General features: G+C 41.2%; 1 protein-coding gene across 2 annotated transcripts in view; it reads right to left on the bottom strand.

Moving 5' to 3' along the window:
* USP40 (ubiquitin specific peptidase 40) overlaps window positions 1–16748 on the bottom strand; it is a 3368940-nt gene that overhangs the window by 562732 nt on the left and 2789460 nt on the right. For both annotated transcript variants that reach the window (XM_044075047.1, XM_044075048.1), the window contains one exon: window positions 8563–8660. In XM_044075047.1, coding sequence (XP_043930982.1) covers window positions 8563–8660 — 98 coding nt within the window. The remainder of the gene's footprint in view (window positions 1–8562; window positions 8661–16748) is intronic.

Raw genomic sequence — 16748 nt, 5'->3', positions numbered from 1 at the left:
CTCTCTCTCCCTGAAAATGCCCCCCACCCCATCAGGGATGCATCTGTGTTTACAATGACCTTGGGCTGAGTGGGAGAAAAGGGGCAACTCCATAACCCCACTTCTGGTTTCATCCACCAATTCAGATCTAGCTTGCAACGGTTTGTTATGCGGATTGGGTGAGACATAGAATGAGTTAATATGGAACACTGCGACACTAGGAGCCACTGTAGCAATCTCATGTGTAGTCTTGCTAGGGAAACTATAGTAATGGTCACTGCCATTGAACCTAGCAGTTGAAGGACTGAACGAGTTGGGACTTTCTCCTGAGACAGTATCACTCGGTGCTGAGATCTTGCAGTACAGTGACTAGGCAAGACCTTGTGTCGAATGTTGCTCCTATGAAATCTAGGCTTTGAATAGGAATTAGTTTTGACTCCTCTTTGTTTATAGAGATCCCTAGGGATCTTGCTAGCATAGAGTGCAGTGCAAGGTGAGAACCTGTAGATGCTTGGTGGTGGCGGTAAGGAGCCAGTTGTCTAGATATGGAAATGCACGGGATCCTTGCAGTCTCAAGTGAGCTTTTACCACTGCTATGCATTTGGTAAACACTCTGGGGGCTGTGGAGAGACCAAAGGGCAGTGCTTGAAATTGGTAGTGATTGGCTCCTAGCCAGAAGCGGAGATATTTCCAGGAGCGTTTGTCTATTTTTATATGGTAATATGCATCCTGGAGATCTATCAAGCACATCCAGTCCTCTTTTCCAAGAAATGGGAGGATAGACTGAACCGTGACCATACAAAATTTGGTCTGTTTGATGAACTTGTTTAGGATGCTGAGGTCCAAGACTGGCCTCCAGTCCCCTGTCTTTTTTGGCACTAAAAAGAACCTTGAGTAAAATCCGTATTCTATATGGTCTGGTGGGACTGTTTGGATGACTCTTTTTCGGAGCAGCTTTCACATTTCTTGTGCTGATACATCCCTCTGACTGGGTGGAACATCAGGGATTTGCCTTTGCGGCCTGGGGTAAAAATCGAAGGGGATGTGATAACCTCTGATAATTATCCGCTGCACCCAAGAATCTGTCTTTATGGAGTGAAAGGCTAAATGGTGCAGAAAGAATTGTCCCCCGACTGCTTCCAGAGGCAAGAAATCGGGCCGCTCTTCAGGAGCGCTGGTAGAGCTGTCCAGAAAAATAATCTCTGGACCCCTGGTTACTCGGACCCCCTCTGCCTGGGGGTGGGGTGTCTTCCTGCTGAGTTCACTCCTCTGCCCCGGGGGGGGGGGCACTCACCACGTGTGTCACAGTAAGGACCTTGGGATTTCTTGAACCACATCTTTCATCTTCTGTGATTCCTAGAGTAGGATCATTGGGGAATGGAAAAACCTATGCCCACAGCAGATAGGGTCTTGCCATCCTTCTCATACCTGGCTAGTGTGTCTTTAACTTTTGGACCAAAAAGGGAAGGAAGCATCAACAAGAGCGTTGATGAAGGAAGACTTGAAATGGTCCACAAAGTTGCACAAGTGCATCCAGGTGTGACATCTCATGACAATGCCTGCACCTGCTGCATGGACAAGTTAGATATGGATTCCAGGGAGGCTAGCTGTGAGGCAACTTTGTCACGTACCTCATCAGGAATAGCTCCTGCCAACGTTTCTTAGAGTTCCATGATGAGGTCTCTCTGGAGATGGGTAAAATGCGCAGGTAGTTCAATGACCTTTGGCAAAGATCGATGAAGCATAAACCCACTTCCGTAGCCTGTCTATCATCCGAGACTCCCTTTTAGGAGGAGGGACAATAGAACTCTCCTCTGCGAGTTCTTTTCTAGTGGCCGCTGCCACCACCATAGCATCCACTGCCAAGCCTTTGGACCAATGGGGATGATCCTCTGGAGGTGAGAGTATTTTGTCCAGTCTCTGGGGGATCAGCTCAACGGTGTCAGGGGCCTTCCAAGCACGCGGCACTATGAGCTGGACTAACTCATCTGCAGGCGAAGTCACCCAGGAAGGTAGAGAGCCAGGCATGGAAATCTTGCAAGAATACAGATTCCTCAGAAGAAGGGTTGGTGGGCTTCCAGTCACGCCTCTGTTTCAAAATCTCTAGTATGTGTCTGAATGAGACATCCACAGGGGGAGATGATGAGGACCCTTCCCCCTCATCGAAATCTGTATCTAAGGTGAGGGATTCCTCAGAGGAATCAACTTGCTTCCTCTTGCATGATCTCTTACAGCTCTTCGGGGGGGGGGGCATCTGAAGAGGACTCTGAAGAGAAGGTGCCCTGCAGTAAGATATCTTGCTTCTCCCATGCCCAATGCCCCAGTGTAGTGGACTGTGTCAGCTGTGAACCAGAAGACATGTACATGTGGCATTCTGGTGCCAAAGGGGCCAAATGTGAACCTGCTGAGGCAAGTGCCCTCTCCATAACCTGGAAGGCAGGCCAACCCAAAGAGGGATGGGAGCACAGCACAGAGAATGACAACCTCAGAACTGGAGTCACACCCCACTCCAATGAGCCTACCTCCAGGGAAGGAGCCACGCAAGGACTCGTGGCTGCCAGAGCAAACAGAACTGTAGATGGCTCTGTAGAAAAAAAGTCAGCACCGTACTAGGAGTCACGGTCTCGAGAGTGGGTCAGCTCCAACTTGAGCCATGGACCACAAGGTAGGCTCTGTCACCATGGTAAGATCTACCAGTGGAACCGAAAAAGCTGACACTGGGGTAGGCATCGGCATTGAGGGCTCCAAAGCTTGTGAGCAGGTTGAAGGATGAATATATTTTGGAGTTTGGGGAGAAAAATCTTCGGCTCCAGGTGGGAGGGACGTTTTCAATGGAGTTGAGTTGCCTCCAGCAGTTAGGAGCTGATCTACATGCCTCACTATGTCAAGCACCGAAAGGCTCCTGTTGGAACGGGTTGACATCCCCGATGGAGATTCAGGCCGATCAAGGAATGGACTTAACTGTTGTCCAACAAAAAGGTCAACTGATGGAGAATATCTGGTCCTAGCTAGTGTCTGGACCATCAGCACTGTGGTCAAAAGATCGGAATGTTGAGATGGGGGGGTGACCAGTTTTAAGGGAAAGATTATTTTTGGTGCTGAGAGACTCTGTGGTACAGTGGAAGGGGTCGATACTGTGGGAGAAGTATTCATTATCGGTTCCATGGTTAAGGATGGCACTGTGGAGAGAATTTTAGACTGCGGTGCCAAAACAGGTGTCGAAGTCATTTTTGCAAAGTTTGGTTTCGGTTCCATATGAACCTGGGCCTTACTTGTTTTCGATTCTTGAGGATGAGGAGATGATGGTACAGACTGGCTCCTCTTTTTAAGAAGGGGTTGAGACCTCCTCCTCAGATAAAGCCAACGAGAAAGGGTTTTTTAAAAGAACCTTTAGAATTAATATGTTCTTGTGCTCAGCTAAGGTGCGGGCACTAAAGCCCTTACAGAGCTTGCACAGAAGTTGAACCTTTAAGTGTGGTACTCCCAGGCAATAGACACAAGAGATGGCCATTGGAGTTTGGCATCTTCCTGCCACATTTATCACACTGTTTGAAACCAATAGTGTCCTTTTTGCCTGCCATAACAACAATATCCAGAAAACAGTAAATAGGTAGTAATGAAAACACAACAATTCAACAATAGGAAAGATATTCAGTCACAATAGGCTACACACATACACACACACACATAAAGAAAAGATTTTTTTTTTATATTACCAACAATGGTAAATGAGAGGAATGCCAAAAGGGTAAAGGGAAGAAGAGAAAGAATACAGACAATGGTATATAAATTACCAAAGTGTAGGGGAAAGGGAGGGGCCTGTACCAACAATGGTACTAAGAAATACCAGTGAGGTAAATGGGAAAGAAAATTTCACTCACACAAGAGAAAAGTATTACAAAGTATAAACAACTAAGAGTAAAGGAGTTCTAAGCAATTAGAAAATATTTAGTGAAAAAAATGAAACACTTCACTTGAGAGCTGGCCTGACGTGTCCTGAAACTCTATGCGGCAAACGAGATCTGAGGAGATGAGGAGAGGGGCACTATGGCTAACCTTAGCTCAAGAGGTTTTGGCTGGCACGAGCTTGTTATATCAGCTGAGTCAGTTCTGAGGACGGAACTGAAACCCATTTGTCATGAATGAATGAAGACTAAGAACATCAGATCAATCATTTTGGCTGTGTACTCTTCTCGGTAAACATTTTCAAGTACTTGAGATAAAGCTAGACAGACAGACATACAGCTTCATTACAATCATATCTCATCAAAATGAGAAGCACATCCCATAAGCTGAAGAATATCTGCACATATAAAAATACCATGTACATGTATCTTTCATCCCAAAATTAAAGCATTTCCAAGTGGTATATCCCAAAAAAAGGAGCTGGCTGTAATGTAGTCCAAGTGAAGAAACTGTTACAAAAGTAACAACCAAAAGTGAAAAATCCAACTGGAAGCAAACTGTTGAATTAACAAGATTAATAATAAAATACACCCACAATGTACTGCATAAAGCACTTTTCGTATTTGCACTGAATACTTTGTCAAATGCACATTATGTTAATTGTCGAGCCATTTAAATAGTTAAAATGTAGTAAAACAGGAAATCACATCATATCTAAACTTTCCCATACATAAAAAGTATGACATGTTCACGCCCATTCATAAAAACACTCGTTCATACACACTCATCATAAAAAGGTAAACCATAAGCTACTACACGAACGTGGAAACATTTACATTGTGACTAAGAACAACCTATTTGTTTTATAAAAGACAATGATTAAGGAACATATTACAAAGACCTAAAGACTCCAGAAACATAAAAAAATGTCTCTACAACTTCAAATACTATTCTATAATTTTGATGAATAAGTAAATGAGGACAACCTAACCACTATATTCTTAAGAAAATACTGGTCAACTAACTAGTTAAACAATGTACGAAGATCACATACAATTACAACATTAATTAAACTATCTAGCCAGACTTTTATTTTTCAATAAACATTTAAGTGAGCTAGCATCATTAATCCCAGGATGATGGCACGCATCCAATTTAATCTGCCAAATCAATTCTAATTCTTCCAGTTTTAATTGGGTAGGACCACCCCTTATGTCCTCACTAATTTGATCAATAACCTGAAATTTAAACTTGTGGTCAGGGGTCAGACTAATGTGCTTCGCTAATGCATTCGTAGCACATAATTTCTTAATAGCACATTGATGCTCGTAAATCCTATTCCTCAAGCGACATTCCGTCTTATGAACATAAAATGCTGGACACATTTGGCATTTTACCAAGTATACCACCATCCTGGAGTTACAATTGAATCTTTTAAGAAGTTTGTATGTAGCCTCACGGATTGTGAAACTATTACCTGTATTAATATACTTACAAAAATTAAAATTTTCACATTTGAACATCCCTTTAATTTTAAAATATCCAAGTGGTATGACGATTCAATGCATTTCTTTTATGCATCAGCTTCATGTGACTTTACCTGATGCTGAATTCCAGTTCCCACTTGAATCACTGCTACAGATCACTTACTGATGTTGAGGTGGCCATGCACTGCGATGTTGTTTTATTAAAGCAGCAGAACTAACTGAGGTTACATTCCCATCATAAACATCTTAATTAAAATACTAAAAAGAGATATGAAGGAAAGGGTTTATATTACATCAACGAACATTTAAATGTTCGAATCTCTAAAAATCGACCTTTAGAGATCGAACATTTAAATGTTCGAAAATGTAATAAAAACAAAATAAAGAAAACAAAAATTAAGAAAAGGGTTTTAGCACCCCCCAAACCCCCGGCTACTTAAATATACCAACTCAGAGATCACACATCAGTGCACTATAGTGCGGAAACGTGAAATTCCCCTTCACTACACTGTAGCGCGATCTTGGAGTTGGTATATTTAAGTAGGGGTGTGTGGGGGGTGCAGGGGGACTTGCCCTCCTGCCTACACCCTTTGGTTTATGTATTTATTACTTAGTTTTTTTTTTTTTTAAAGATTTTCGAACACGTAAATGTTCGATCTATAATGACTGACCTTTACAGATTCGAACATTTATGTGTTCATCTAATACAGACCTTATATTACATCACCAAATGCTTAAAAAAGCGAATGGTGATTAATTGACCCTATGTAAGCGAAAGTTTACAATGTCGAAGTGTCAGAACAGCGGTTCCAACAAAAAAAAAAAAAGAAAAAAGAAAACACTTTAAACATTACATTATGTGGGGGGCTTCGCCCCCACACATCCCCTACTTAAATATACCAACTCCGAGATCACACTACAGTGCCGAAAACGGCAAAGTAACAAAGCGGCCAAGCAAATTCTTTCCAAGGGAAAATATTTTGCTGTTTCAGTCTTTTAAGTTCGACCAAGATGCATTCGAAAGAATGTGTATTCGGTCTTCTAATAGGAACCCGAAGGAAAGCTATTAGTACCTCTGTGCAAGAAACACTCATGCATAATGCAGCCATATTTCAATTACTGCAGAATAAGAACTATAAAGGGAGCATTGCTTTCACAGATGTGACAGTGTTACAAAACTGAAAAACATGAAACTCCGCTGAATGTACAATTTTTGTTTGTGGGTACGAAAAGACACTGTCTGAAGAGTAGTAGCGGCAGCTTTCTGAAGTAAATATGATGATGTTTAAGAACATGACCAAGTTGAACACTAAAAAGAGAAAATTTATAATACAGCGAAATTACAGTCTCATGGCTGCAATTTGAGGGTAACTGTTGGAAATGTAGGGACCAATTATAGTGTGTCTCATAATGATTAGACTGAATGGCCGAAAAAATGGACTTGCATATACTAAGTCTGAGATGGCCATTTCTCTGAATACTCCCTCTTCTTCAATGGAGTTGGTATATATAAGTTTGGGGGGGGGGGCTATCCCCCCTACAAAAATGAACTTTAAAGGAGAAGAGGGAATGTTCAGTCATCTCTCCTCTCCTGCATTTTCACTGTTTTTAATACGTCAGCACTTGACATTACTACTGCTGACATTTGAAAAAGGAGCTCAATTAGAAGATAACAAATAACATCAAATGCAATGTACTGTCCAATACAACTCCAAATCTCACTGTAAAATACAACAAAGTACTTAAGTATTAACAGAAAATGGGGTGGATACTGTGTAGAGTCAGCATGTCCTGCCAGCATCTACCTGGGCTTTCTTTGGGTATCCTGATTTCCTCCCTTTTTCCAAAGTATGCAATAGGAGAACCAGCATGAACTCCCTCACCTGTTGCACTATAAACAATTAACCTTTACCCACAAATTCCTGCATCAACCTGATAAAATTCCTGCTCTCAAGCATCTAATACAACCATACACCTCCTCTAGAACTCTCCATTCAACTGACAAACTTCTTTTAGAAACCACTAAAGCTATCAACTCAGCTGGTAAATCTCACTTCTCATACATCATTCCTAAAATATGGAATAAACTGCCTGACTCTATTTCCTCTAATGACTACATAGCACAATTCAAAAAACTTTTCACTACTTACTTAGTAAACACCTGGCTGTGCCCTTGTAACCCTCCTGGATAACTCAGTTCTGTATACTTAATCCCCCTCCTCAGTTAGTATTAGTATACTACACTTGCTTATCTCATTTCTATTAGTACTCCCCTTTCTCTTTAACCCATCTCCTCAGTTTACTAGTATACTATACTTGCTTATCTCATTTCTATTATAACTTCCCTTCTTTATCTATATGTATATACTCGCATATCTCATGTGGATATTGTAACCTTTGAAGTACTGTAATGCTCTGTTTATACTACTGCTGAATTTGTATGCCATTATTATTTCCTTTTGTTACTGGTCATTCTCAGCTTTTACAATGTATGCCATTGTTTATTTTTAGCTTATAAATAGTATGTCTTTGCTACTGTTGGAGCTTTTCTCCCTGGGCCTCTGCTGAAAAAGGACATGTGTCCAGTCAGACTTTCCCAGTAAACAAATGTAAAATAAATAAATTAAATATTCCCACTGATGTGCATGCAGTGTGAAAACGAGTGAGACAGTGCATTTCTTTGACAGACCGGCTCCCTGTCCAGAACTGGTTTTCAGTGCCTTATACCCAATATATGTTAAAACAGGCTTCTGTCTCTATACAACCTTTAAAAGATAAAATGGGCATTGGAGAGATGTATGGGATTACACAACATTCCTAAGTGAAGTCAAGATTTTTAAAGAAGGATTTTGTTCAGCTGAAATGATTTTCGCTTCTGCAAAACTATGGTGGAAAAACTAGTACTATCAGATTACTTTTCCTGTATATCAAATAATGAGAAATGTATGAGTAGAGTAGCAGCTGGATACCAGAACAGTGGATTATATTTATAGATCAAATCCTGTCAAACACAATTGCTTTGTTTCGAGTATACAACGGCTCTGATGTCTTAGCTTTAGAAAAAAAAATGCATTTAATGAGACCAGTGCACTGCATGACAAATAAAATTTCTCAAATACCACTGCTATCATGTTTTGCAAAGATAGCATTTTGGTATCACGATATAATACAACTTAAAAAAACAAAAGCTAACCTGAGTCTTCAGCTCAGCAAGAGTTGCTTCTCCAGAGATTTCTGCTATACCCGCAAAATAGAGCAAGGAGTCTTCTTTGGCCATTACTGTAGCATCTGCAAAAGGATACCAAAATTCATTACAATAACCCACTCTTCACTAATGCATATAGGATGAATGACATCCATACTGGAAAATTAATGACTTATCTTCTTACAATGTACTAAGCATTTGAACTTGGGATATGCGTTAGTAATGTAGAGCCCATTATGTACCCAATCTTAAGATGAATACACCAGCAGCAAATTGGTAAAAAGCACTGTCCATATACAGTAGTGTGAACCTCCAATAAAATACTGTCCATGGACATTTGCAATTTACATGATAAGCAAAGAAATGGAAAACTTGGAGGGTCAAGAAATCCTTGTCTAGTGGCAAAAATTGTACTTCTTTTTTTTATGCCACTTAAAACAATGCATCATGCTGTATATTTCACAGCAACAGAACACAACAATCTAGCACCTTCTTTAAATAGGTTAATTTCCTAAAAAATCAGCTTGGGGCATTACATCCAAAGTAAATAGCAGAACTTTTCTTAAACCACTTGAGTTATGAAAGAATCTGGTCTATATTAGATAATCGAAATTTCAAAAGTTCGACTGTCATACAGTCGATGCCATATGATCGAACTTTTAAAAGTTCGAAAATCTAATAAAAAAATAACACAAATAACCTACCTGAACATTTTAAACAGGGGGGGCAAGCCACCCTGCACCACCACACCTCCCCACTCTTTAAATATACCAACTCTGAGACCGCACTACAGTGTAGAAAAGGGAAATCTTTCCATTCCACGCTGTATGGAGATCTCCATTAAAATGTTCGAACTTTCAAAAATTCGATTCGATTCGAAAAGCTCCAAAGTATTACAAAAACATTTTAAGAGCAATAATTTTACAATCTTCAAAAATAATACAAAACATTGACAGTTTAAATAATAAATCAAATTAGACATAATGTGAAAACATTGTTTAAGAACAGATTTAATATACAGAGAAATTTTAGCCAGTTTAGAGAAATTAATGATATACTAATATAATATAATCAGGAACTGCAATCTAGGAGAAAAAAAAATGTTTATAGTGCAATTAGATCAAGAGTCTGAGGACAGAAACTGAATGAAGTGACAGAGTGAAGAAGGGAGAATATTTATTTTAACATTTATTGACCAGGACAGAGCATATTTTCAGCAGCGGCCCAGGGAGAAATGCTCCAGACTCATGTCTTCAGAATGAGGGAGGAAACCAGAGTACCCAGAGGAAACCCACGAGACCACAGGGAGGACATGAAGACTCCACACAAAAGGCATGCCAGCCGGGTATCGAACTGACGAACCTCTTGCTGTGAGGCGACAATGTTAACCGCTGCACCACTGTGCTACCCAGAAAAAGGTATGAATAGGTACTTTTTCATACTTAGGGATATACAATAGTTTATCCTGGGGTTCACTGAGAAGAGAGCCAGGTTTTAGCTAGGAAGTCTTTCATAATGATTTTAAAGGATGGTGGTGGGGTTGTGGGGGGGACAGTTATTGACGTAATGGATATGGGTAAGGTGTTCCAGGTCTTAGCAACATGGCGAGAATATAAACCATACCCAGCAGATTTGATATGTTTGTGGATAGAGAGGAGTTTTTGGTCACTGGCCTGGAATGTGCCTCATTTTGAGTCTTAAAAATCCATGATCCACTCTGTTCCTCATTGAAAGGGTCTGTTAAAAATCTTTACAATGTATGGGTTAACAAATATTTCCTGTAAATAATGAATCATATTAATTCATCAAAAAACTTATTTTGTATGTAGCAAGTAGCAGTTATTAACCATGCTATAAACTTCTTAAATGAAGTTGATAGTAAGTGTTCTACTTTTTGCCCATTTGTTCCACACTGCAAGTAGTAGTGCTCCACATTTTGAAAACAGAAGGTTAGGCTGAACACCCGCCTTGTCTCTGTATGGTTTATCCATTTACTCTGTTTTTCTCCAGTACTCCAAAGACAAGCTGCAGATGAACTGTCCTTTCTCCTACTCCTATTTCCCTAACAATGAATATGAAGCATGTCTGTTTGTGCATCTTGTGATCGATGTGACTTGTGTGTGTGTGTGTGTGTGTGTGTGTGTGTGTGTGGTGTCTGCATGCATCTGTAAAAGTATTACCAATATTTATGTATGGACACACGCAAGAATGCCAGGCACATAGATAACTCTTTTAGACAGCAGTAGAAAAATGCAGTTAACAGGTCATTATCTTTCAAAAAATAAGGCGCAAAATGCAACACAAACATCTGGACCGTTAAGAGGTTCTAGGGACATGACAGTCCCCACACTCCAGACTGTATACATGTATCTATGTATCTTGACATGGACTTGGTGATGATTTCTGCTCTTAAACCCACCTATTCTAAAACTGGTCATTCTTAAGGGTGTGCATAGAAGGTTGTTGTAACTTGTGTGTGTTGGGGGGTGGGGATAATGTGTTCATTATTTCTTTAATTTTCTTCATAATCATACCTCACATATATGCATATAAGGTTGCTATAGCTTTTCTTCAGGCTAATGACAAGTTAGTCATTATTCCATTTATTTTTCTCACAGATCTCAGAGGTGTACAAAGAAGGTCACTATAACTTGTATAAGGGCAGTGTATTGTCTAGGTGTAATAAGTTGGAGTACATTACTGTGATCATTATTCTTTACACTATCTTACAATCAATCAGTAATGTATACAGTGACCATCTTTTGATGGCAGAGTACAGAGATATGCTGTTTATGCATGTCCAAAAGCAACAGGTTGAAATTTGTTACTGCGTTCTGTATGCTCCTTTGGTTTTGTCCCAACCTGACATCAGAGAGGCACATAGACCATAACTACCTTTTGGGGGTAGGGGAGAGAAGGCATGTTGTGTATATGTACAACAGCAGCCACATGTAATGTATGACTGTAGCTTTTTGTGCCTTTGATTTCATCACAATTTCACAATACAGGGATGCACATAAGGTGGCTTTATTTCTGTGGATAGTTGGTAGGGTGGCAGGCAGCACTCCCAGAAAGAATTTATGTATCTTTGCAAACATTCACTTTCCAAGTCCATTGTGAACTACTATTTTTAAGTTTTGAACATTAACCCTTGGGCACAACTTATTCCTTAAAGGAAAACAATGACACTGAATTTCTTTCCTTACTTGTGATTTTTGTTTACACCATCACTAGATCAAAAGCTTGGAAAATTGCAACTCACTCAGAACATCTAAAACCTCATGGCTTCTGTGGCATAGTGACCCCACAGATTAATTATTGTATTTTCTATGCTTTACTTATTGCCATCTTAAACAGGGTGTACTGAAAGGATGCAAAGAAAATTAAAGTCAAACAGTAACACTGAATTTCTTTCCTTACTCAGGATTTTTTAGGCCATTATTTGATGCAAAGGTTGACAAAGACAGGGAAAAAGCTCTAAAACACATCTCAGATCATCTAGAAATGCAGTACTTCCGGAAAAAGCCAAAGAGTAAGGCAAAATGTTATAAAAGGAAGAAAAAAGTAATCTGCATGTTGTTGGGAAGCCAAGATGAGGAGAAGGGGGAGAATTAGGCAGTAGGATGGGTTAGTGAGCCCTTTGACTATGGCATGATTTTGCCTAAGGCCAGCCATGTACATAGGGTTGTAATGTAACATCACTGGAACTAAGTGCCAGTCACAGTGAATGTCCTTCTGTGGGATGGGCCAACTTGGTATGGTACATAGGCCTGTCATAATGTAAGTGGCACTGTTATTTCAGTTCAGTCTGTGCATACTATTCCTAAAGCTTTCTATCATGATAAAAGGTTGCTTAAAAGAGGGGTCAGTGATGGAGTGATACATAGACTCAAGTGTCCAGTGAGTAACCAAATTGAAATTTGATGGGGTGGGGCAAGATGGTAACACCAGCCCTGCCAGTGTGTTTAAATGGGAGGTGGACAAACATGTTTGTCATGAAGTTCAGTCTGCAAGGAGGAAAAGGGCTCTTTCAGTGAAGGGCAGATATGCTGAATTACTGTAATGACCCACTTTAACAGATGGTGCTGGGCCAAAGCCCTGCCCTCTGTGAAAGTACTGCCTTTCGATTAGCACCACCATGTCTTTCAGTCTTTCAGCATGTCTTTCAGTCTGCTCTGCTGTCCCAAACATTAACAGCCGGGAGGTGACTGGCCTTAAGAATGCACAGTAAACTGGCAGTGCTGCCTTGACCTAGAAACATCCAAATAGACTCCGCGATGTACAGTTCAGGGCAGAGTTAAAAAAAAAGACGTTATGTACCTACCATAATATTCCATGTGAGTTGTCCATCTCGCCTTCATTCCTACTGATGGGTTCGGAACCAATCCTCGGTTCAGATTCGGCCAAATATAAAAGCTCGAGGTCTTCAACCAGCTCATGGACAACTCCCTATCCCATGATGCACTGGTGCCTCCCTCAGATCTTGTTTGCTGCCAACAATTCTATGTGCCAATTTCTAAAAGATCTAACAGTACTGAACACACTAGAGAAAGGTCAAAATACAGCCATGCCTCACCTCAGGTTCTCGATCCTCAAGAAGCCTGGTTGGAGGGTGAGACATAAGAATAAAGGTGAGATGGACAACTCACAAGGAACGTTATGGTAGGTGCATAACTTCTTTATGTGTAGTTGTCCTATCTCGCCTTCATTCCTACTGATGGGATAGTGTCCCAAGCACCATCTTTCTCGGGTGGCTCATGGGAGTATGTTCTTCAGGACAGTAGAATCAAAGGAAGTCCTATCCCTGGAGGCCATATCTACTGTGTAATGAGTGATTAAGGTATGAGGCCTTGACCAAGTGGCTGCTGCACAGATGGTATCTATTGGTAGTTTGACAGAAAAGGCTGAGGAAATGGAGACAGCTCTAGTTGAGTGGGCCTTTATTTTGTCCTGTAATTGTATGGAATTGAATTGAACTGAATTGTAAGTAAAGGAAATACAATCTGATAACCATTTAGATAATGTGGTCTTTGCTACAGGAGCACCTTTCCTGGACTCTGAAACGGAGACAAAAAGCTGATCCATTTTCCTGAAGTCCTTTGTTCTGTGTAAATAGAAGCAAAGCTGTCTGTGTACATCAAGTTGGTGCAATATGTACTCTGCCTTATTGCTATACTTAGGGAAGAATACAGGTAACTCTATAGACAGATTCAAATTTGTTTCTGAACATACCCTGGGTAAAAAGGAAAGATTTGTTTCGGCGAGACTCTCTATCATTATGGAATATCATATATGGGGGTTTGCTGGACAAAGCTTGTAATTCTGAGACCCTCCAAGCAGAAGTTACAGACACTAGAAAAATGGTTTTCCATGTGATATGCTTTCAGTCACATGAAGAAGCTGGTTCAAAACGTGGTAGAATTATTTGTGATAGAACAAAATTTAGATTCCATGGAGTAAGAGGGGTTTTGATGGGTGGTCTTAAATGGATAGTGGCTTTCAAAAGTCTATGAGACATGACATTAGACCCTTTCTCACCAAAATGAAAATTTGAGATTGCTGCTAACTGAACTCTTATAGTTGCGGCAGCTGCTCCCTCATTGAAAAGTTTTGTCAAAAATTCCAAAATAGAAGATACTGGAGCTAAATAAGGATTAATATGATTTTGTAATGCCCATATTGAGAATCTTTTCCATTTGCTCATAGGTTGGTACTAGGCTATCAGCCCTAGGGCCTATACAAGCCTAGCCATAACAATTCCCTGGCTATTTCTTCCCATACTATTTACTTCCCTGGACCCCTGTCTAGCAGGGTGACTGACGTGATCCCCGGGGTGAATTTCCTCTCTCCCATCCAATCATCAAGGTTCCCTTTGAAGAGGGCCAAAGAGGCACTCTGCTTGACATGTATGGGCAATCTATTCCAGAGTCTGGGGAGTCTCTGGGTCAGGAACCTATACCTCCAGCATGTTTTGTTTATTGTGATGACAAGGTTTAGATCCCTGGAGCGTGTGGCTCTGAGGGATTGGGATTTCTTTAAGTGTAGGATGTCCAACAGCTCTGGGTTTGACATGGCCTTCTATGTTAAGCAGAGATTGCCTCTGAGTAGACGATATGCAACAAAGTATAGCTGGAGTTTTTTAAGGCGGTCAGCATAGGGCATCTGCTTTAGGCCTGTGATTCTTTTAGTGAGGTATTTCTGTGGCCTTTTTCCAGTTGTTGCAGATGTCTTGAGAGGTACATACCAAACGGGGCGTTGTATTCTATAATGGGTCTAATGAGGGATGAGCACAGTGGGACAATGACCTCCTTTTTTCTGGATGAAAAGCCCTTAGTGATGAGGTGTGCCACATAGAAGGATTTCCTGACTGTTGTGTCAATGTGGTTATCGAAGGTGAGACCACTGTCCACCTGTGTCCCTAAGTCTCTTATCACACTTTTGGTGTCTAGTGTACTGCCACCTATGTGGTAATTCACGGATACATGTTTTTTCCCAAAGGGGATGACTATACATTTCTTGGCATTGAGCTTGATCCCATGGCTCTGGCACCAAGCATCTGTTTCTGTAAGGCCCTTTTGTAGAGTATCCACATAATTTGGGGATTCAGTAATGGCTCCCAGCTAAGATATAACTTCCTAGTGGAGGATTTGTGACAAGATGTCAGTATATGCTGAGCTGGAGTTGAAAAGTTTTGAAGCATGGCTATGTTTGGAAATGGAGCAGCCAAGCTGTCAGTTTGAGGGACTGAAGGGATGGATGAAGAGCCCCCAATGAATGAATCAGAAGGTCTGGAACTGGGTCCAGGATCCAAGTTTCTTCCAATAGATAAGGCCAAAGGAAGGGGAACCAAACCTGGCAAAGCCAGTAAGGGGCTATTAGAATTAAGGTCCCTCCCAGAGCACTGGCTTTCTGTAAAACTTTGGGTATCAGTGGCAATGGTGGAAATGCATAAAGGAGACCCGGGGGCCAATTGTGTACGAGTGCATCCCTCGGGGCATCCCCCGGAGAGGGAATTAAGTCAAAGTAGCTGCTGCATTCTGTGTTTGTGGGTGTGGCAAAAAGATAGCAGCAAGGCTGGCACCATTTGCAGAATATCATCTCTGCCACTTCTTTCTTGAGGGACCACTCGTGAGGCAACAGAATTGCTAGAAATGCCCTGCTCAGTTTGTCTGCTATCACGTTGGACCTCCCCAGGATGTGCGCTGCTATCAGAAAGTGCTGGGAGGAGGTTGCCCACTGCCATACTCTCAAGGCCTCCCGACAGAAGGGATAAGATTAGGTTCCTCCTTGTTTATGTACCAGACTACTGACATATTGTCTGTCTGGATTACAATAGTCCCAAGAGAAAGAGAGTCTTGAAAGGACTGCAACACTAGGCTAGAAGAACCACTCTCATCTCTAGGACATTGATATGCAGGTGAGCCTCATGTTCTTTCCATGTGCCTTGGGCTGTTCTTCCCTGATGATGCCCCCCCACCCTATCAGGGAAGCGCCTGTGGTCACTATGGCTTTAAGAGTGGGTACAACAAAAGGACAGCCTATCGTTATGCAACTTGATGTTAGCTACCACTGCAGGTCCTTCTTGCAGGAATTTGTGATTGTTATTTGATGCGACATTAGGAGTTCTTGAAAGGACCACTGCGTGAAAAGGAGCCATTGTAGTATACGCATGTGTCTGGCCTAGTGTGATTGCAATGACAGCTGTTGCATTGTACCCAGTAATTTGAGAACTGTTGAAGCTGCAACTTTTGCTTTTGAGAGGAGGGTTAGAACCTGTTGTCAAAGATCACAAACCTTGTTGATTTAAGGTCATTGTGGTAGTGTCCAGATCTGCTCCTATAAAAACGGTATGCTGTGATGGTAATAAGCAGACTTTTCCAAGTTTATGGTAATCCCTAAATGACAGCATAGATTCATAGTGGTGTCTTGCTTGAATGAGTTGATGCCTGGTGGTGGCGGTTAGGAGCCAGTCGTCTATGTACAGAAACACCCAGAATCCTAAACGTTTCAGGTGAACAGGGACTACTGCCATGCAGTTGGTGAACTCTCTGGGAGCTGTTGTGAGACCAAAGGGCAGTGCTCATAAATGATAGTAACTGGCCCCCAGCCGAAAGCGCAGGTGATCTCTGGATGGTCTGTCCATTTTTATGTGGTAGTATGCATCCTGGAGA

Source organism: Protopterus annectens, chromosome 6.part0 (assembly GCF_019279795.1).
Source record: "Protopterus annectens isolate FY-2018-M chromosome 6.part0, PAN1.0, whole genome shotgun sequence".
In the NCBI taxonomy this organism is placed as follows: domain Eukaryota; kingdom Metazoa; phylum Chordata; order Ceratodontiformes; family Protopteridae; genus Protopterus; species Protopterus annectens.
Note: the sequence above shows the minus strand (reverse complement) of the source record. Positions and strands in the feature narration are given on the sequence as shown.